The sequence below is a fragment of the Malaya genurostris genome, chromosome 1, assembly GCF_030247185.1.
Source record: "Malaya genurostris strain Urasoe2022 chromosome 1, Malgen_1.1, whole genome shotgun sequence".
Classification (NCBI taxonomy): domain Eukaryota; kingdom Metazoa; phylum Arthropoda; class Insecta; order Diptera; family Culicidae; genus Malaya; species Malaya genurostris.
Window position 1 is genome coordinate 36,727,497 of NC_080570.1, and position 23,813 is coordinate 36,751,309.

A 23,813-nucleotide genomic window follows, 5' to 3' on the forward strand; every position below is an offset into this window, starting at 1 on the left:
AACATTTACATTAACTTCTTTACGAAACAATTATTTGATGCAGAGATCTCGACCAGACTGGTGAAACACAAAAACATTAGATACTAATTAAAATACCCAGGCTTCATTGTAGTAAGTCAATAATGTGGTTTTTAAGAATTTGAAAACGAGAATAAATAGAAATAATAGTAGTGTTCAAATTTACCTTTGAAAATTAATTTAAAAGAAATCATTTCATTCCTAAAAACAAAATTATGTGATTATAACAAACAAAAGTGTTATTTGAAATCGCCAAATTTAAGTTCACTTATTTTAACTAATCAGTTTGTAAATTTAAAACGCTACAAATAATTAACTTGAAATAATTTTTCAAATTGAACTTACTGTGAATTGTTTGTCAAGCAATTGACAGGAACGCACAAGTGAAATATATGTTATTTTTTATCAAAATATTGATTGAAACAAACTAATCCACTGAGAAAAATTAATGATCATGTTTTGTAATTTCAAGCAGCAATATTTGCAATATGAAACCAGATGTTCTTTTGTCACTATTTCAATAAAAAAGTTCGTTGTGTAAAACACCAATTTGGTTATTTTTACAATATTTTTCTCTGCGTGTTCAATTGAAGAATGACGAGGAATGTTAGACCCGATGGTTGCATCAATTAAGGGGCGGCTAGGGTCTAATGCTTTTTAAAAATCATTTATATTTTTCTTTGTATTTTTTTATGGTAAAACATTTCAAGAATATTCTGTGAAATTTTCAAGCCTATCGGAACAAAACTAAGCAAGTTATTGGCGTTTATTTTTGCTAATCTCATACTGCGAAGAAATAAGAGTTTGGCGCACAGGCCCGAGATTTCTGCTTCGATTGACTTAAACACTTGACAAAACATTCTTAAAATGTTTCTTTATAACAAAATCCAAAAGAAAAAATATGTTTTTTGAGAATGTTAGAGCCTACGGGTTCCCTAGAGTAATAAATTGTTTTCTTGGATTTTATAGACAAAAATCTTTAAACGCATTTTCTCGAAAGTAGGTTTTGAAAGTCCGTGTCCATCGTCATTCAAAACCTACTGCACCATTTTTTTTTCAAATTTTGCACATACTCTCTACATGTAAAATACCAGACCCCAACGTTTTCCTTGTTTGTTACTTTAGGGAGGGTACAACATGGCTATTTTTTTCATGAAAAATCGACTTCAAACAATCACAAAAAATTAAAAATAAATCAAACGAAAACGTTGGGGCACAAATCTCCAAATATCAAGGGGAACGTGCCCCCAATTTGTTCTGTTTCCTGACCTATACTGCTTCGTTTTGCTGACTTCTGATTAGTCTGTGCTGAGATACAGTGGATACCGCAAATCATGATTTAAGGAAGCATTCTCAAAAACACCTCTTCACTGACTTATTCCTCAATATTTTTCCACGAAAAAATTACAAAATGTTGTTTGAATGATGCTTTGTATTATGCAAAACATTAGAGTTTATTTTGTTGAATGATAATGTTTTTCTAATCATTTAGAGCCTACCTCTCTCCTGCACCGCAATTCTGCCAGCACTAGGTAGACAGCTACCGGAATTCAGCCAAATTTCTGCTAGAATTCCCCACAAGCGAGATACTGTTTGATTATGACATTTACTCTTTAATTGTAAAAATTACATCGTAACAAGATGAACGCGTTAAAATTATACTTGCGCATCGTGAAAATCCGAGCTACTCTCACGCCACGTTGGCGAAATTGCTGAATGTGACCAAACCATCTGTCATCAACGTAATAAAAGTGTTCGACGAACGTTTATCAAAATCATTACGTCATTAGCTTAAAAGCATTTTATTTCATACAAAATCAGTTATCTAGGGGCATTCTTTTTGTCATGAGTCATTGTGAAATGAAATAAAGTTCAACCCGCTGTTCGTACAGTGAATATCATGAGGTGCAACGATTCCGCCATTGAGTTGATAAGTCTCTGAGTTCCATTCCAAAATGGGACTCAGTTCCCAATTCGCTGACGGTAGCCACGATTGAAAGAATGCAAATCGCCTTCTGTTAGCTGCTTAATTTTAGATTTTTCCAATGCCACACTCGGTACCAAATGACAGTTTGATCGCCTACGAAAAAAAAACGTTAATTTAAGTTGTTGAACTTTGGAAGCATGATAATGGTATTTCAATACTTATGAATTGGTTTAGCCGACTGGCTCCAGGGCCAAGATAGTTCCATTTTGGTTACACGATCAAGTTTCTCTTGCTTCAGCCGTTCCTCTTCGGTCACGGTTTCCTCGTCCTTACTGTCATACTCGGGTTCATCATCCGAGTAATACTCGTACTCATACTCCCTAGGAGGAACTACGTCCAGTACTTGCGATTCGTCAAACAACAGCTCTAAACAGCTGGTCAAATCTTCATCTTCGTCGTGATCGAGATGTTCCTCGACTTCTTCCTGAATTGTTTCTCGCACCGAACTGCTTCGCAGCGATGATGGCAGCTCTTGTTGCAACTCCGGCGGTGCAAACTTGGCCAGTACTTTTGTGAGGTAGCTTAGCGTTGCCTGAATTTGCATCGGGATGATACTGATTTCGTTCAGCTGCTTCTGCATCTGTCGAAGCTGTTCTTCGACTACGGCTGCATTGGTGTACTCACAAGATTCACACGAAGGAGAACGTAACGGTTCCGGTGAACGCTTTGGACTTGCGGTTATCGAACGGTGGAAGAATTCTGGAAATGATCGATAGGTTATCGGATGAAGGAGAATCAGGTTGTTATGTATGTTAGAATACGTTATACCAACTGTAAGTTGTTGAGACCGCTGTCGAACTGATTTCACTTTTACTGGGATTGATAACTTTCGGATACTGACTATGAAACTAAGACTAGATATAAAAACAAACACGTTTTATTCAGTAAGGAAAATTATCAACATTTCCTAAAGAATTCCTGTTAGCCACCATGCTTTCAAACAAAGATTCACAAACAACATCTGATTAAATTTATGCTTTTTTACGAAAACTCATTGAAAGCGACATGTGTCCGCTGAAGTATCCACCAGAATCGTTGTCCGCCCAACAGAAAAAAATCGTGTCCGCACGTTTTCGTTTTCCTATACCTAGTTGTGAAAGTTTTTTTTATTGTGTACGCTCGTGTAAAATATGTCTTGTTTTCAAATGTTGTAAGTGTTAATATAACATGTATAAATAACAATTTAATGTACAAACTATCGACGGTTTCCGCATATAGTAAGCAGAGAACACTTTCGCAAATAATAAGGAAAGTCGCTGCCTAAACCGGTATTGACTCCGACAAATCATGCGACATCGTATCCTCCTCGGAAGTGGTGCTCTCGGTATGCTTTCGAACAACCGGCTTCCGGGCTTTCTTGCCCTTCTTTCGTTTCGGTTTCGGAGCTGGTACCGGCGGTGCCTCTTCCTCCTCTCCCTTCTTCGAACCTGTCGGTAGCGAAAGCATCATGTTCTCTATGTGTTTCTTGCGTTCCTCCGGTTTGTTGACTGTTTCCACCAACAGCCGGCGGATGTTGGCGATTAATCTTTGATGGGGAGCATCTTTTCCGTACACATCCGGTGGAATCGGCGGTGGTGGTTGCTGCCACACAATCGGATGCCACACCTTACGTTCCGGTGGCTGAATCCAGTTCGCTGGACATCATCAACAGAACCGGCCAGCGTACACATATAAACAAACGGAGAAATGCTTCCGGTTAGTCCGGGTTATAGGAGCATATTAGCATACAACATACCACGTTCTTCATCTGGCTTCAGTTTGGGAGCAGGGGTATTGTTAGTAACATCGGCTTTCGTGTCGTCATCTATACCTGCAAACTTCACCACACGGGTCTCTTTCGGTTTTTCCGGGGTCTTGGCTGATTCCTCATCGTCTCTGGAAGCAGGTTTAACAAATTAAAACAAAAGCGGTTTTATTAATTATTCGATATCCGTTGTATTTGTTCTTTTGCACAATCAATTTCAATCACATTAGAACTTTGTTGTTTATAAATTGGGTTCATTAATAAGTTTTGAGGGATTCAAACTAGATGGCGGTGTGAACATATAAATGCGTCACTTGTTTCGCATCCAACATCAGGTCAGGGGGAAATCATTCTAAAATCTGAACCACTTCAGCCAAATAAACTGGTCAATACCAGACCCTGTCAGCTTGGAGCGAAATCAATCTTCAGTTCAGCAACGCCATCGCACGGCATCACATTCAACATATCATGTCAATTGTATGGGTGCTCAGCCCTGCTATTTTGGCGCGCACGAATTTGACATTCCTCTCCCCTACTTATATGTATGAGATTCGATGCGGACTCACCTGAGGGCGACATGCTCGCAAAAAAGGATGTTGCCAATGATTTGTTCGGGAAATGTGAGAGCTGGATATCTTGTTAATATGATGTCTTTGTCAATACCGAATAGGTTCACGACGTAAAATACACTGGTGGCATGATAAGACAGTTTTGGTTGTGTTGGTAATTTTCTCACGAAATTAAGTATGGCGCGCCGGGATTCAAGCATGTAAACATAAACAAACGACCAGTTCAGATCGGGATTTCACTTCTAAGTTACTCCAGTTGTCGCGCAGCCTGGCGAATCTTTGGCACTAATTGAAAATCTGGACATTTTTTCTTCAAGGGACTTGCAAGGTAACGTCGAAATATAGAAAATTTTACACACATCCGATTCTGTTCATTTCGTTGGAGGAAGGATTTGGCGGATCGCACTGTGGTATCTATTACAGTTATTATGGATAATGGATAATGTGATTGTGCTGTGGGTGGCATTTCAAATGCAGGTAATGAAAACGATTGAAACATCCCGGAACAAAACACCGCATTTCACTGTCAATATTTTCGCAAACAGAATCAACTCTACATATTTTCATAAAAGCAACTCCCGAAACGTCATTTGTTTATGATTTTTTTCTTCACTTCTCTCTGTTATTCCAAAATAAAATGACAACCGCACTAACACATAGAAAAACGTGATCACCAGGTATTTTACATCGTGGAATAGGTTGACTACTTCCGAATAATCTCAAAAATCTACTGACACTGAACCGAATCGGAAAGGTGTGAATAGTTCTTTAGTAGCACCCAAGATCAACTTCATGAAACTTTATTGTCAGACTAAGAGTTGTATGGCCGTTGCATATTGGGCGTTGGAATTTCATGTCAATATTTTCAAACTAGATAAGTTTTTAAAATTACAATTTATTTGTTGCTCAAATAAACTATTCGATTGCGTCGTTAAATATTCTTGTGAGCCCGGTAATGGCTTCACGAATATATGAATAATAAATGCTTATTGAATCTATTATTCTATTACCATAATCTATTGGAATACCACTTTTTTAACATCTTTTTAATGTAGAAACTTCATTTTATTAGTGAATACAGATAAATACAGCTTTTTTATACAAACCAATACAGACTTGTTTTGAAAATATCTGGCATCTCTGCTACTCAGCGGCACAAAATGGTGTTTTACCCAAAATTGAGTAGAACCATATCAAATTGACTGAGACGATTCCTGATGAAGGTGTCACTGACTTTAAGGAGCAGGACTCATTGCAAGCGTATGAGTAATTCCGGCGCTTCATTTCCTGATTTTACTCAATAATCCACACGGTTGAAAAATAAATAAATCGGCTCATACTGATTAAAATTGCAATTCAAGAAAAGCGAAAATCTTACTCTAAAACTCTTCCGTTTTCCTTAAAACAGGTCGAGAAAAATTATTTCAGATTCAGCTTACTTCCACCAGACCCTGTCAGATTGGAGTGAAATCAATCTTCAGTTCAGCAACGCCATCGCACCGCATCACATTGAACATATCATGTCAATTGTATGGATGCGCAGTGCTGCTATTTTGGCACGCACGTATTTATTGTATGATTTGATATATCAAAAATTGAAATAATCAACTCTTACTGTAAACTTTGTTTGGCAACATATACGACAGGTAGGTTTAACACAGACAGCACGGCGCGTCACCTTTCAGTCGAATCGACTAGCTAGACAGATCCAATGCAACCAGATGTCGCCGGTGCAACACCTGTCCATTGGATTGGGCGGCATCACGTCACGGAACGGACAGGTGTCTTCATTCATACAACGTTTGAATTATGGCTCTTCAGACGCCTGACTCGTAAAGTCATTCATACATGACCTAGAGTTGTGAGAATTCCTAGAAAAGTCATATTTTTTATACTACTTTTGAACTACATGGCACAAACACAAATTTTAACGCCAGATCGTCCGAAAATAGATCTACTCTCACGTTTGCTTTTCGTTACTGTGTCCCACGAGCAATATGATAGCAAAATTCAGATAATATTCAACTGATGTCAGAGAGCGTACATGCATAAAACAATTGGGTAAAACCCGTCGGCAAAGACACACTCTATAGAACAGTTATTTTGAAATACCCCACGAGATCTGCATTTCGAAATTGTTACGTTTGAAAGTTGTTCACTTTGCGGTAGGATGTAAATTCAACTGTATTTATCACTCAACTGCAACCAATACGGCCATATTTTATCAGATGTAAATATTTATCTTGAAAAATGAGGTTCATTTAAATGAGCTTGCGTTGAAGATGCACGTGACATTTAATAGCATGATATGGGCAAAAACATAGCAAGCCACGCTGAGTGTAAAAATTATGTCGTTTTCGCTTGATGTCAAACCGAACTCAGTTTCCACCCTAACTGCTGGTAAACCGTGTGTTTGTCGCCAGTTTCGAACCTATTTGCAACATCATTGAGGTGAAAATCAAGTAACAATTCGAATGCCTCATGGTTTTGACTATAATTCATAGGAGTTTTGTTATTGATTTTTCAATCACTACCTGTTTTATGACAACTATAATAAGTGTCTCTTTTGACAAGTAATATCATAGTTTTTAAAGCTTCTATAAAACTCTTTACCTAGACTAACAACTGGACTTAAAATAAAACAATTTGTACTAGAAATTAAACAAGCAAACGCTCCTAATATTGCTTTCAAACATTTTCTTTAAAACATTATTGTCAGTTAAATTCTTTCATAAATCTAGTTTTATGTGTGTGCGTGTTTATTGGATGACAGTTACACTCAGAGCAAATTTGAGGCTACTAAAGTACATTTATGACACTCTTGTTGATTTATTGGGTTAAGTGCAATTTGACACTATTTGATTTATTGGGTTAAGTGCAATTTGCATTAAAGAAAATTTCATGGCCGCCATTATGATGTTCCTTGCCGTAGCCCTTATCGACATCAAATAAAAAAAATGCAAGAACGAGGAAATATGATGGACTTTTATTATTCATTTTCAGAACGTATGCACAAGTTTTAACGCCACGAAATGGAAATATAACGATGAATCACAAAAAATAGTTTTCATAAGTCATGGAGACTTTCGCAAAAACTGCATTATTTTTCAAGGCGATTAGTTGTAATTCTTATTTTCATCCATACATTCACGGTAAAAATAAAAGCGCCTGAACTTTCTACGTTCGGAAAAAAACCTCAAACTCGTAAATAAAATCTAATATATTCTTACTGACTGTATTCAAAGCAAACATGGCACACACATAATCAAGAAAAATATTGTCAAACGACAGTTTATTCATAGCGGAGTTAATTCCATCCGAATAAATTTAGTGTTGATCGTAAAGCTGGTTTCAAAATTTTCTTGAATTTGGAGTTTTAACGCAGGTTTATGCTGATTCTTCACTTTGCTTTATAAACCATATGAAGAATGGCCTACTTGGCAGGAACATGCTCTTATAGAGGTTTTCAGTCGGCTTCCGTGGAGTTTAAAGTTTAAATGCAAGATTTATTATGTAGCATTGAAGACAGCTACAAGTATTTATTAGTATTAAAAATGTTACTTGGGAAAAGATCTGGTTAGTTAAGAGAGTCTGGCGATACAGGAAAAAATCTGAAATTTGCCAGATAAATCCTGGCAACCTGGCAACGCTGGATGTATCCCACATTTTTTTTTTTTTTTTATAATAAAATTTTTATTGGGCTCATTTGCGTTAGCTTAACGTGGCCGATTATCTTGTTGTTAGGTGGATATGAGTGGAAGCCGTATTATGGGGCGACCTGCTCCCCTAAAGTTAGTAAAGGAGTGTCAGGAGGGTGGGACCTATACTGTATTGATTTTGAACATATTTTGGTATTACAAATCATTCATTAATAGCTTGCATCTTCTTAACACACTTTTCATTTCCGAGTTCTTGACGTTCTCCAGATTGTAACGAGGAAGAGACTGTACTAGACTCGGATGCTTTGTTGGTGTACTTTGATGTCGGTGTGTCATTTATGGATGGTTTCCAGCAATTCAGCTTGACCAGTGTTTAGTTCATTTGGGGTAGGACCACTGTAGAAGAAAGAAAGAGAAAGAGAGGGCACTAGATTTGCACGTTTATAGCTTTGAGGAAGTTATAGAGGTAGGTCATGTAAAGGAGATCTCGGGTTGCCAAAACGTCACGGACTGGAACATAAGGTGGTCTACCTCGGGCCCGAAGGGAATCAATTAGCTGGAGTCTGACGTCGCAATACTCGGAGCACACCCAAACAACATGCTCGATGTCATGATAACCGTCTCCGCAAACGCAATGATTACTCTCACTAAGGCCAACACGATGAAGATGCGCTTTGAGCAAAGAGTGGTTGGACATAAGTCTTGACATTGTGCGAATAAAGTCCCGGTTCACGTCCAACCCTCGGAACCAAGCTTTCGTCGATACCTGCGGTATAATGGAATGTAACCACCGTCCTAGATATCCATCATTCCAGGAGGTTTGCCAGCTGACGAGTGCCTCTTGACGAGAACGACTGAAAAATTCATTGAAGCAGATTGGTCTTTCATAGGTTTCACCTTGTAATGCGCCCACCTTGGCCAGTGAGTCCGCCATCTCATTGCCCCTTACGGAACAATGTGATGGGACCCAAACCAAGGTAATCCGATATGATTTTTCAGATAAAGCACTCAGTTGTTCCCGTATTTTCCCCAGGAAATACGGCGAGTACTTTCCAGGCTTCACTGAGCGAAGAGCCTCGATAGAGCTGAGACTGTCCGATACAATGAAGTAGTGGTCTGTGGGCAAAGTTTCAATGATCTCAAGGGTATACTGAATTGCAGCTAGTTCTGCGACGTAAACTGAAGCCGGATCACTGAGTTTATAGGAGGCGGTGAAATTTTCATTAAAAATACCGAAGCCAGTGGACCCGTCGAGATGTGATCCGTCAGTGTAAAACATTTTATTACAGTCGACTTCTCTAAATTTGTCATTAAAAATATTTGGGATCACTTGAGGGCATACGTGATCCGGGATTCCATAAATATCTTCTTTCATGGATGTGTCGAAAAACACCGTAGAATTAGAAGTATCATAGAAACGAACACTGTGAGGATTATATGAAGAAGAATAATTGTTACGTGACATGAAATCAAAGTACAATGTCATAAATCGGGTCTGAGAATTAAGCTCGACTAGCCGTTCAAAGTTATCGATAACCAACGGGTTTAAGACGCTACATCGAATGAGTTGTCGATATGAGAGATCCCACAAACGGTTTTTCAGCGGTAGAATTCCCGCTAGTACCTCGAGACTCCCCGTATGAGTCGACTGCATACAACCCAAGGCAATACGCAAGCAACGATACTGGACTCTCTCCAGCTTGATAAAGTGTATCTTCGCGGCTGAACGGAAACAGAAACATCCATACTCCATCACTGACAATATCGTTGTTTGGTACAGCCTTATAAGATCTGTTGGGTGAGCTCCCCACCAAGTCCCGGTCACTGTACGGAGAAAGTTGATTCTTTTTTGGCATTTTCGTTTCAGATACCTAATGTGACATCCCCAGGTACCTTTGGAATCGAACCAGACTCCGAGGTATTTGAATGTGAAGGCCTGAGCTATGGTTTGACCCATTAGTTGAAGCTGTAGTTGTGCAGGTTCACGCTTCCTGGAAAATACTACCAACTCAGTTTTCTCCGTGGAGAATTCGATACCTAGCTGTAGAGCCCATGTAGACAAAGCGTCTAAGGTAGTTTGTAATGGTCCTTGCAGGTCGGTAGACTTGGATCCTGTAATAGACACCACGCCATCATCTGCAAGTTGCCTTAACGTGCAAGAATTTTCAAGACATTCATCGATGTCATTGACGTAAAAGTTATAAAGAAGGGGGCTGAGGCATGAGCCCTGGGGAAGGCCCATGTAACTAATTCGTGAGGTCGTCAAGTCTTCATGTGTAAAAAACATGTGCTTTTCCGATAATAAGTTGTGCAAAAAATTGTTCAAATGTGGGGAAAGACCATGCTTGTGCAGCTTCTCCGAGAGAATTTTTATGGAAACTGAATCAAAAGCCCCCTTTATGTCCAAGAATACTGATGCCATTTGCTTCTTGTGAGCGAATGCCATTTGAATTTCTGTAGAAAGCAGCGCAAGGCAATCGTTCGTTCCTTTGCCTTTACGGAAGCCAAATTGTGTATCTGAAAGCAAGCCACTTGTTTCCATCCATTCATCGAGACGAAACAGAATCATTTTTTCCAGCAGTTTCCGAATACAGGAAAGCATTGAAATCGGCCGATACGAGTTGTGGTTGGAGGCTGGTTTGTCCGGTTTCTGAATAGCGATAACCCTCACTTGTCTCCAGTCTTGAGGAACAAAGTTCTGTTCGACGAACTTGTTGAACAAGTTTAACAGACGTTTTTTCGCGATATCGGGAAGATTTTTAAGCAAATTGAATTTAATTTTATCACACCCTGGGGCATTGTTGTTGCACGATAAGAGGGCTAGAGAAAACTCCGTCATCGTAAAGGGGGAATCGTTTTCACTGTATCGAGAGGACGCGACGCGATAGACATTCGATTCGCGAACAAAATCCGGGCAAACTTTCTTGGCGAAGTCAAATATCCAGCGATTTGAATATTCTACGGATTCGTTATTAGTGGTTGCATTTCTCATACGACGGGCTGTATTCCACAGAGTGGTCATCGATGTTTCCCTAGATAGGCCATTGACGAACCGACGCCAGTAACCTTTTTTTTTTGCTTTAATCAGATTTTTCAGGGTCTTTTCTAGTGATGCATATTTCTCGTAGTCTTCGCGCTTGCCACTGTTCCCGAATGTTTTATACGCGGATGATTTTGTTTTATATATTTCCGAGCACTCTTTATCCCACCATGGGGTTGAGGGTCGCGTAGTGATTGTAGTTTTGGGTACTCGTTTGGTCTGGGCTTGAATCGCGGCGTTGAGGATCAAGTCAGCTAGGTATTTGTATTCTTCTTCTAGCGAATCTGGTTGTTTCGTTTCGAGAGCTTGGGATATCGCGGTCGAGTAGGAACTCCAGTCGATGTTTTTCGTGAGATCATATGTCATATCGACTGATGTCGGTGTTTGTGCACCAGTGGATATTGAAACCAAAATCGGCAAGTGATCACTACCGTGGGGATCAGGGATTACCTTCCACTTGCAATCTAGCTGTAGTGATGTCGAGCAAAGGGATAAGTCCAGCGCACTAGAGCGGCCTGGCGGTCTTGGATTGCGTGTCATTTCACCCGTATTTAAAATTGTCATATTGAAGTTGTCGCACAGATCATAAATTAACGAAGAACGGTTATCATCATATAGGCAGCCCCACCCCGTACCATGCGAGTTAAAGTCTCCTAAAACTAACCGCGGGGTGGGAAGAAGCTCAATGATGTCTGCCAGTCGTCGATGCCCTATCGAGACTCTGGGAGGTATGTAGATAGAAGCTATACAAAGATCTTTGCCTCTAATTCTGATTTGGCAAGCAACAACTTCAATGCCCGGGATCGAGGGGAGGTTAATTCTATAAAACGAATAGCACTTTTTGATCCCTAAAAGAACCCCTCCATAGGAGTCTCCTCGATCCAGGCGTATAATGTTGAAATTGTGGAAGTCAAAGTTTATATTTGAAGTGAGCCATGTTTCACACAATGAAAATACGTCGCAGTTGCGCGAATTTATCAAAAATTTGAAAGAATCTAATTTTGGGATGATACTTCTGCAATTCCACTGCAGTATAGTGATCATATTCTCGATTTCTGTAGGTATTTCAGCCATCGATAGATACGATCGCTGCAAGGAGGGGCCATTGTTCTGTCAACTGTTTTAAAAATGTTCTTACTGTTGGTAATAAAGCCGTTAGAATACTTTTAAGAGGATCAGTTATATTGAAGGCTGTTAATATCCAGTCCACGATATCAGAGAATTTTAGTAATCCAGAGTTTGTCGGATTTTCTGGTTGTGTTTTGGGATCACCTGGGTTTTTCGGTGTCCCTGGAAGCGCAGGAAATTCCTGGTTGTATTTTAGAAATCCAGGCGGTATTGGCTTGGGTTCAACGGAATTTTTCTGGTTGAACTTGAATGTTTTATTTTCATTTTGATGTAGTACTTTTAGACCTTTGCGAGGAAGGTTAGGAGAGGACATAATTGGTCTTTTCCTATTTGTTCCTAGCTGAAGAGAAGAAGGTCCTACGCCGGGGTCATAAGAAGCATCAGCGTCAGTCGACAAAAGAGCAAACGGATTGTTAGGGGTAGGGGGAGTGGCTCGTTTGAGGATTTCCGCGTAAGATCGTTTAGAATGCTCCCTTACGGTTCGCTTAAGCTTTTCCTCGCGTTGTTTGTACTTGGAGCATTCAAAAAGATCATGCGGATTCTCGCCACAGTAAATACACTTTTCGGTCGTTTTCCTGCATGAGTCATCCCCGTGTCCCTCGCCACATTTACCACACCGTGGTTTGTTACAACAGTATGGTGCCGTATGTCCCATCTTTTTGCAGTTCGAACAGTGCATTACCCTCGGTACATACAACCGGACAGGTAGACGAACCCCTCCCACTAAAACGTAATTCGGAAGTGCAGAACCGGCGAAGGTCACACGAAAAGAGTCTGATGGGTAGTACTTCCCATCTTGTGCCGATTTAGAGTGCAATTGCTTGCACTCCAATATCTTCACTGGTTGAAGATCGACATTCTTGAAGCGGCCAATCCCATCCTTCATAAGATCTTCAACCGTTAAACTCTCCTCGCGAACCACACCGTCGATCTCCACCATCCGAGAAGGTACGTAGACGCGATACTCCCTCGTGAAGATCTCATTGCTAGCAATATCGTTTGCTTGTTTCAGATCAGTCACGACGACGCGCAGTCTATTTGGTGACACCTTGTCAATGTGTTTCACTGCCGAGTAGTACTTATACAGATCTCGAGCTATATTAAGGACTCTAAGAGATTTAGCTATGGGCCGGAAGTATACCACCCACGGGCCAACCGATCCGTCATCCTGATAGGCCTTCCGACGGAGGGGTGGTTTTTCCAAAGGGGTTGCGGGGATATCCATGTAAGATGTGTCACCATAAGAGTATTCATCTAAATGTTCCACCTCTTCAGGTACATCATCATCTTCCCCGGGGTTCCCCCCATCGGAAGACATATCTCCCACAACAACAAGATAAATAGAGCAAATAGATAGGGTAGTAAGAAATAGAAAGATAAAAATAAGGAAAAAACTACTTCACCGGTATGGTTTGTTGAGCCGATAGATGAGTTCGCTTCGATTGTTTCCCTCGCGTGACCTTGATGAATCAACCACTGCTGGTGCCGATGCTATTCAAGCGACAGGTAGAAACGCTGAAGCACACAACTGTCTGCTGCCGGTGTGTATCACTGCCGGTGTGTATCACTGCCGATCACTTATTAGATCTAAGAAAGATCTCACAACAGAAATGTTTCCGCTAGCCCTTGCTAGGGAAACACCTTCGCACTCGAGATTTTGTAATTAATACCGTCCTGATACGGAGCAGAAAAAAAACAAGTGTATCGCGGACGACTGCTCGGATACGAATGTATCCCACATTGTATCAAAGACGGACTGAGTAATGGATTCTTATTCGATTGACAGTGACATTATAAATCCTGACTAAGGTTGGCCTTTTTGTTGGTATCCAGAAAATTTCGAATGTTCATGCTAGAATTCTAGAAGCTCCTAAAATCATTTACTAGGTTTCGAAAAACTTTAAAAGATTTGAATTTATATAACACATGGATCAATAAGTCCCAAGACTAAAGCAGAGATGGCGCTCGTAGTAAACCAGTAACCACGTCTTTCTAGAGTACTAACCTTTGCTTAAAACGGGTCAAAATTTTAAGTCGATCCGACCAGAAACAGCTGAGTTATCGAGGTTGGAGTAAAGTCGTTTTGTAGTTTGTTCAAAAAATGAAAAAAACCGAGTTTCGTGTTTTGATAAAACATTGTTTTTTAATGGATAAAAACACCGTGCAAGCGAAACAATGGATTGAAAAATGTTATCCGGACTCTTGTCCATCAAAAGCAATGATTTGTCGGTGGTTCGCCGAGTTTAAACGTGGTCGTACCGACACAAATGACGCGAAACGCTCGGGTAGACCTGTGGAAGCCGTTACACCGGAAAATGTGAGTGAAGTGACAAAAATTATAATGAAAGATCGTAAAGTGAAGCTCCGTGAGATTACTGAGATGACACAGATATCATATGGAAGTGTATTTACTATCCTTCATGAAAAATTGAGCATGAAAAAGGTTTTTTCCAAGTGGGTGCCGCGATTGCTGCAATGCACCCTGCCACAAGTCGATGAAAACAATGGCGAAATTGAACGAATTGTACTTTGATCTGCTTCCCCACCCCCCATACTCGCCAGATTTAGCCCCCAGTGACTACTGGCTCTTTGTTGATCTTAAAAAAATGCAAAAAAGATTTGGCTCAAATGAGGAGGTCATCGCTGAAACTGAAGCTTATTTTGAAGCGAAAGATAATTTTTTTTAATAAACATGGTATTAAAAAATTGGAAAAACGTTGGAACCATTGTATCACTTTAAAAGGTGATTATGTTGATGAATAAAAAAAAATTTGCAAAAAAAATGTTGTTTCCATTGTTAGTCTCGGGACTTATTGATCCATGTGTTATTGTTATAAAAAAAAATTATTTTGAATTTAACTACAAATCAGCTTTGACTGAATTAACAATTTAGTTCACTTTATCTCACATAATTCCGACAGATTTCTAAATCAATCGGTAATAAGCGAACTTCATTCGGAATCGTTAGTTGCATTGGAGTCTGCGTTGAATCGGATTTCATACTGAATTCTACATGGAATTCTGAATGAAAATTTATTGGCCGACTGTGACTGTGAGACTGTGCAAAACTTGATGGAAGGTGTTATACGAAAGGCCGGACAATCTGTATTCGGTTAAGAGGAGTGAAGCAAAGCCTTGGCATTATATCCCTTCGGTGAAATTTGACCTTCTGTTTCAACCGACTCCTCTGCCGATTCATAGCATACAGAACCATTCCCAAGTAACAATTCGAATGCCTTGTGATTTTGATTATAATTTATAGGAGTTTTGTAATTGATTTTTCAATCACTTCCTGTTTTATGACAACTATAATAAGTGTCTCTTTTAATCAGTTATATCATAGTTTTCAAAGCTTTTATAAAACCCTTTACCTACACTAAAAATAAAATCAAAATAAAACAATTTGCACTAGAATAAAACCATGCAAACACTCTTAATATTGCTTTCAAACATTTACTTTAAAACATTATTGTCAGTTAAATTCTTTCATAAATCTAGTTTTGTGTGTGTGCGTGTTCATTCTATGACAATTTCACTCATAGTAAATTTGAGGGTTCTAAAGTACATTTATGACACATTAGTTGTAGGCTATTTGATTTATTGCTTCTTAGGTTAAGTGTAATTTGCATTAAAAGGAATTTCATGGCCGCCATTATGATGTTCTATACCGTAGCATTTATTGACATTAAATAAACTTCGAAATGCAAAAACGAGGAAATATGTTGGACTTTCATGATTCATTTTCACATCGTATGCACAAGTTTTATCGCCACAGAATAATTTTTTACAAAAATGACGATGAATCACAAAAAATAATTTTCATAAATCATGGAGACTTTCGCAAAAACCGCATTTATTTCAAGGCGATTAGTTATAATTCTTATTTTTATCCTTACATTCACGATAAAAAAAAGCGCATGAAGTTTTCACGTTCGGAAATGGTCTCAAACTCGTAATTAAAATATAATATATTCTTACTGATTGCATTCAAAGTAGACATGACACACATAGTCAAAAAAAATATCATAAACGACAGTTTATTCATAGCGGAATTCATTCCATCCAAAGAAATTTAATGTTGATCGTAAAGCTGGTTTCAAAATTTTCTTGAATTTGGAGTTTTAAAGCAGGTTTATGCTGATTCTTCATTTTGATTTATAAACCTTATGAAGAATGGTCCACTTTGCAGGAACATGCTCTTATAGAGGTTTTCAGTAGGCTTTCGTGGAGTTTAAAGTTTTATTGCAAGATTTATTATGTAGCATTGAAGACAGCTACAAGTATTTAATAATATTAAAAATGTTACTTGGGATTGCATGGCTAGTGCTACGATCGTACTGACACTACGAATCCTTCCAGGTCGGGGTTCGAGCATACGACAACTGGCGTGTAAGACCAATGCTCTATGTGTTGAACTGGCAATCCGGGCAAAAGGAGGCTTGAGTGAATATTGTTTTCTTCGTCCGAAAGTGTCTTCTACACTTATTTTGATCAAAACGGAGGCGAGCCGCTTTTTTGGATGGGATTGGCATCCTGCCTCTAAGCGTCACTGATGTGAAACTAGCACAGAGGCAACAGAATTTTTTTTGTTCATTCCGAAAGCCGTTGAATTTACCCAGCGAATTTACCGAATCGTTATACGATTTGAAATGTTTTGGGTCATAATGAAAGAAAAGTTTTATGAAACATTTGAAGAGATACCAAACAGGTAGTCGATTCTCCTTGAAGAAGAAACTTAACCTAAATTGAATAACGAATTCCCTGAAAGTTTAAAGAAATCCTACTTGAAATGTTTTCGGTGATTGTCTCATAATTATAGTTTAGTACAGAGTTCAAAATATTTCCGTTAAATCGGCGAATTGAAGGTAAACTCACACCATGTTGCGTTTTCTTTTAATATCGCAAAACATGAATCAGCTGTGAAATGTTATGCGTATTCGTGATTTTTTTTTGACGCTTACTATTGTTAGTAATGAGGATTCTAGAATAATGCAGACTATTTACAACATGAAAATAACTTTGAATACATCAAACTATACACACATGAATAAACAACATAATAAAACACAGTATCGTATAGTCATTTAAGAAATGAGGCAAACGAAAACAAAATGTTGAAACAATTTTGTTCGTACACAAACACTTGTTCCTTCGAATTATTTTTTTCAAGATTGTCACGACACTTGATATGAAACATTTTAAAAATAAACTGAGCAGCACAATCCTGTGAGATAAAAATTCACTTTCATTAATCACACACATTAACATACGATTTGTGCCAAATCGTACCACGTTTCAGTTTTCAACGATAAAATCACAAAATAAAAAAAAAACGAACAACTCCAGACAGAATTCTACTTGCTTACTTGGCCACTACCAGCTGCAGCTGCTCGCCAGCCTGTTTGATGACGGATTCGGCCGTTGCCAGTCGCATAGCCGATGCATCCGCCCCGTTAATCGTGACGATCTGATCACCCAGTGCCAGACCTGCCTTGGCCGCCGGGCTGTTCTCCTTGACCTGGTCCGGAATGAGAAACCGTTCGCGGATGACCCGCACCGATAAATCTTCCGTTCCGAACGGTATGATGTTCCGTTTGAACCGGGGCCGCTTGTAGTAGTCGGGAGCATCGTCGCGCTTTGTCGAAACGGGGCGCTCGTCGACGGAGTTGCCTTCCTCCGCCGGGGCCAGTTTCGGTTCTTCCAGTGCCATAGAGAAATTTCGCGAAAATAAAAAAATTCGGACCGTTCGAATGGGGTTTTGGTGTTCTTCGGTGAACAATAGACGGCAGACTGAACCGAAATCCGAACTAGCCCACCGTCCCACTCAGAGGACTGCATCGGTCGAGCCTGGGTCATCTTCATTTTTTTTTATTTTTCGAATATTCTCTCATCTGTCGGGTTATTGATATTTTTAAAATTTATTCTCAGATCAGTCGGCTCGTGCTATCACAGCAGAGAAAGCGATTTGTTCTCTCTTGATTTGAAACGTAACGCACGGTTTTATCTGCACATCGTCAAATGATTTGCGTAATTATAAATTTCTATATCGTCAGAAGCAGTGACAGCAAACTCGAGCATCACCAAAGATATGTTTCAATGCCGCAACTATTAACTACAGTGCCCCTACTATTATGAAGCGACCAGTTTGAAACTATACTGTTCCTGATCAGCTCATCATAACAGAATTCTATATAGATTTTATCTCAAAAAATTTTGTTATGTTGAAAGTAGTGTTAAAAGTTTTCTATTGAAATCGCTCAGGAATTTTGATAAACTGAACTAAATATCTAAATAAAAGCTAAGAAATTCCAAATACTACCCAAGATCCTTCCATTCTCCCCGCTTGTGAGAAATTCTGGCAGCCGGCAGAAGCCTGGCAAGATTCCGGCAACTGTCAAAATTTTGCAGGCGAAATTGCGTTATTCTCTGGCCACGTCACCGCAAGATCGCTCTTTTTTTCCTTTTTTCTGTTCGACTTCATTACATATTCGTCAATACTGCATGTATGTGTATCCAAAAATGAAAACGATTCTTGAGACCAAATAAATGAAATGAAAACACTGGTATATTGAGCTAAAGAGATTTGATTATCATGTTTAGTTGTGCAAGAGCTATGTTATAGCACTTCATTTGAATTTCTAATGAAAAAAAGAAAACCAAAGGCGCTAAAATGAAGAACCGATTCAAAACGGTCCTGCCAGTCTTGTCTGATCGAAAAGGTTCAAGCCGGGTATAAATAAACGACATTAATAATAATAAGAATAATAACTGAAAAATTGACTATTCAGTCCGCATCTCACTCAATTCCGATTGATTTCTAACCAATCGGTTGGAGACGAAATTCATTCGGAATCGGTTGTTGCACTGGATTCCGCATTGATTCGGATTTCATACTGAATTCCACATGGAATTCTGAATAAAATTTTTTCGTCCATTCGGATTTGATTCGGTATTTATTCCGAACCGATAATGTGAGATAATTTTAAAGGAAAAGAGTTTTGAATTATATCTCGCGCGGAAACCTTATTCGTCTTTTTTTTTTGTCTAGATTGGTATGACTGTCAGTGACATATGTTCCAAGTGTCACGTCAAAATATTCATTAGTGTTTAGTATACGTATGTCTGAAGTATTAAAAGTGCAATCGGCCATCCGACCATTTTGAAAGATCATTTGGGCCTACACACTTAAAACCATTTCTTGAGCTCGGCATAATAAAATGCCGAAACTGATCAGCAACACCTAAATTTGCTGATTGCTCAGTAATCAATACGCATGTTTCTGAACTTCGTTAAATGCATTCACTGATATTTCGGTAAAATGCTTCACTTTGCCGAAATTTGGCATAATTGCTTGCTGAATTTATCAGTAAACAACAGATATGCCGACATCAGCAGAGACGTTTGCCGAGATTTCGGAATATGCGCTAGCTGTTGCCGAGATTCAGCACGACAGCTGTCATTTATTGCTGCGTTACATTTTCGCTTCGCATTGTGCGATTATTTTCTGATGAAATTCTCGAGTGAAAAAATGGATAATCTTCGAAGAAGCGTGGAACCACTTACAAGTAAAAATATTGAATAAATATAGTGACATGTTTCGTTTTATAAAAAGCGACTTTATCAGAGCACTCGCGATTATAAGGGAAAAACACCCAACACGGGGCTCAAAGAGTCCTCGAGACAAAACTTTGGGGGATATGCGAAAAAATGACCCAATGCATGGACAAATTCAACAGATCAAAGTAAGTTTATTTTTTTAACAATACCGTATATGCATCATTAAATATTGAAAATTTTTGTATATTTATTTTTATTTTCATATTTCCAGCTCGACTCAAGGTGGCCGCATCCGGAAACGCCGCTTTTTATTATGCTACATGTTTTAAGGTAGAGGCTTTAAGCACTACTGGCAACAAATTTGTAAGCCTCCTTTAAGTGTTAATAAAATGAATTTTTGATCCTGAATGGTGTGTTTATAATGTTTAGAAATTACAAACAAAATTAATTGACTAGATTTTGAATTACTGATGGTTCGGTAATTTGTTTTTTTCATTTTTTCGTTTTATTGGATTGCCGAATATTCAGCGAACGTTTCACTGAGCAAACAGTAAATCTTATGCTGGCGATTTCGGCAATATTTGACGTTTGTCAAATTTGAGGGTGCCGAGACGCTTAGTTATTTTATTTTTGCCGAGATGATTGCTGATTACTCGGCTGTGCGAATCTCGGCATTTTTTTGCCGAGACTCAGCTAAAAAATTTAAGTGTGTAAGAAAAGTGAAAGCACGATTGGTTCCAAAATCACTTAATTTTTTGCATTGATTCTTCGTGATTTTTTCGCCAAACATTCAACCAATATCGTTCCGCAAACACCGTATTCGCCTGATTTGTCTCTGTGTGATTTCTGGCTATTCATCAAACTAAAACGATGGCTTCGGGGAAACCGTTTTGAATCAATTGAAGACATCAAACGTGAATCGCTACGCGCTTTGAAGGCTATTCTGGAAATTGACTTTTTCAACTGTTTCTAGGATTGAAAAAAAACGTGCACAAGTTTATTGGTGCCCTGGGGGGATTACTTTAAGGGAGACGAAATAGATTTGGAAAAATAAATAAAGAATTTTGAAATTATGAACAAAGTCTTAGGGTGAAGCCAGAGAGAAAGCGACAAGCGACGCGAAGCGATGCGATGCGATCATTAAAGTTCTGTATTACATTCGTTTGTTTACAGCAAAAAATTAACATGTATTTCAGAGTAAACACGAGGCGTTGCGTAGTGACAAGCGATTTTCGGTGCGAAAAACAACGAAGCAGTACGTGAACAGTTTTTCATGCGATTAACGAGCGACCAAAGGTTCCCTAAATTTTTTTTCGTTATGGCGAGAGAAGATCATTTCATTTATATCAAAGCACTAATCGGAGCAGTTTTAACGGGATGCGCAAGTGTTGGAGATTTGAAAACATTAGAAATTACTGGCATATACAGTCAAGGAAAGTGCATTAAATGAGTTTTGAGAATATTTCCAGTTATGTCGATGGAAAAAGTTTATACATTTTACATAAATTTTTAGTTGAAAATGTTAAGAAGCTGGCTTCCAATCGGCACTACTTCTGGAAATAGAATTTCGAAAGTTGAAACTACTGCAGAAAAAAAAACATTTGCATTCAGCAAAAAAAAGCTACAACTTCGGATACAGCTACAGGCGATTAACACTACAGCATGTAGATGGCTTAAATAAGAGCGGATTCAGTCAAGATGAGTTCGATCAATTTTGATCAGAATTTTCTTTCCATTAAATAGGAATATAACTAAATTATATTGTTTTGTTACTACTATCACTTTGACACTCGCTATCATTGGAAAACTTTCGCGTTACGCATCGCGCCCACTCTGGCTTCACCGTTACTGTTTTTTGCCCACAGTTGTAAGCAAGACACGTACGGTGATTGAATGACGCAATTTCGCCTGGACAAATTTGACAGCAGCCGGAATGCAGCCAGGCTTCTGCCGATTGCCGAAATTACTCTCAAGCGGGTGACGGTGAATCGGATAAATATGTGAGAGTATTTCCACATTATCAGATCCGAATGGATTCCGAATCGGCGAAAAATATTCATTCGAAAGTCCATGTGGAAATCATGTGGAATTCCGAATCGATTCCAACTCCAGTGCAACAACCGATTCCGAATGAATTTCACCTACAACCGGTTGATTCGGAAATCTGTCGGAATTGAGTGAGAAGATGCGGACTGAATTGTCAATTCGTCTTCTTCTTCTTCTTCTTCTTTTCCGATTTTGCACGATTTCGTGCTGATTTTCAGTTGATTTTTAAATGAAAACGTTACATGACTGAATATACAAATTCCAATCTTCATGTTTTTCGGATATACAGAACTAGTAAATAACCAGTTCTTCTTAGAATTCCAACATAAACTGTTGAAATTTGCTGGGAATTAACAAAACGGCCTACCTTAGTCAGCATTATCCATTCCTCTAGCTGGAGTGTAGTGAAACGGCTCAAGGTGCCTAAATTTGACCCTAACACATTCATAAAATGAGCGAATATTCAATGACATTCATAATGTCACTGTCAATCGAGCAGCCAACTCAGGCGAAAATTCTAGCACTGAACCGATCGAGCACTGAAAAATCATGCATTCGAGTAAGAATTCATTACGCATTCCGTCATTTCGGCCCCCTAACACGAGAATTATTTTTGTCATTTTTAATGATGACTAAGTAATGATATTCCAAATTTGTGTCCAATCACTGAACCCCAAAAGACGAATTTGGTGGGTAATTTAGTTCTTAAAATTTAATCATTCTGTAAGACTTTGAAAGGTAATGTTCGAATCATTTCGACTTGGATTTCCAATTGAAAATAAGTAAAGTACACAAGATTATGAACTGACGCATTGGCATACAATTTGCGCCATTTATTATCGCTTCAGAAACTGCTACGTTCTTACCGTTTTGTCTTTTCTATCCTTCCGTCAGTCCCACAAAAAACTAATTTTTAACGACACAAACATTGTCACTTCCAATTATAAATAATATCCACGATAAGCAACTGGTCACACGCGCGAAAATGTCTGATTTTGCGTTACGGCATCATATTTTTCCCCAAAACATACCATTCTCTTCAATGAGTTATTTCCCCAAAATGAATGACGAAAGGTTGATGGAAACAACGGTAATTTCGGTTTTCTGTTTATGATTTCTGTCATCGACTTTCGTGACGTCAAAGCAAGCTCGTCGACATTCCCAACTATCGCACTGCTTGTCACCTACAGCGACTGTGCGATCTTTCATTCAAATAAAGTTGCACGCAAGTTCCGCCTCAACCGAAACGGTTGCATCGTAGGTTATGCGATCCGCTTGCGTTGCGCTCATCGATCAAGATCGCAAAACATGTCACGGTGCGTGGTTAACGCAATTTTCCGGCACCTAGGCCTCTCGGCAATGTGCTCGGAACTACACGGCATAGTCTGACGATCATCTATTTTTATCGTCATCAGCGATTTTTGGCCGTTTATTTTCACCCGAAGGCCGTCGCCGCTGCCGACTATCATCAGCTGACGAAGTTTCCCGTTTCAACTGCAGCAACATAAAAAAAACGATGCTCTCGACTACGACTTTTCTGCACTTCTGCCACTCTGGTAGCTCACCTGAAATATCGTGATCGGCATTTCGAAATCCACCCCGCCGGTAATGCGGAAACCGAGCGGATTTTCACCGGTTCCTTGACCATCTCCACCTGCGCCGCTATTTCTGCGGTTGGACGCAATCGTCAGCACTGGAATATTGCGTTTTTCAAGCACAAACTCCGGCATTATGATCGATTAGGGGTTTATTTTTTCTATTTCCACTTCACACGTAGATGAATTTGGTACGTATTCGTCGTATTTATCGTCACCTCAAAAGCCCCACTGTAAGAGATCACCGACCCGATTGGTCTGGAGGGAATTTTCCGAGTAAAAACACCAAGTCACTACGACGACAAGCACGTGTCAACGGGTCCGCGAGTCAAGATAATCTGAACTACTACTGTGAGTGCAGTTCGGGAGTCTGTGCATTGCACCCAGTGGACAAAAAAAAACAAACGAGGACAACCCGTCTCGAGTCGTGTTCGATCGATCGATAAATTTAGAACTGCACTACTCTCTCT

General features: G+C 39.2%; 2 protein-coding genes across 3 annotated transcripts; both read right to left on the minus strand.

Annotated features, from left to right (window-relative positions):
* Positions 1–1,805: 1,805 nt before the first annotated feature.
* LOC131425704 (uncharacterized) lies at positions 1,806–2,882 on the minus strand (the record flags this gene model as incomplete). The annotated part of the gene is made up of 2 exons (XM_058587788.1): positions 1,806–2,098; positions 2,164–2,882. Coding segments are annotated over 2 exons (837 nt in total), but the record flags the coding sequence as incomplete, so codon positions are not given.
* Positions 2,867–23,709, minus strand: LOC131437196 (PDZ and LIM domain protein 4-like). 2 transcript variants are annotated; one of them, XM_058606387.1, is made up of 4 exons: positions 23,314–23,709; positions 17,512–17,663; positions 3,741–3,880; positions 2,867–3,639 (listed from the first exon to the last, which is right to left on the minus strand). In XM_058606387.1, exons 1-4 carry the CDS (start codon positions 23,476–23,478, stop codon positions 3,266–3,268), a joined length of 831 nt encoding a protein of 276 aa, XP_058462370.1. In that variant the 5' UTR covers positions 23,479–23,709; the 3' UTR covers positions 2,867–3,265. The 2 variants fall into 2 exon arrangements, with proteins under 2 accessions (XP_058462370.1, XP_058462361.1); XM_058606378.1 differs by lacking the exon at positions 23,314–23,709 and having other exon boundaries at positions 17,512–17,991.
* Positions 23,710–23,813: the final 104 nt, after the last annotated feature.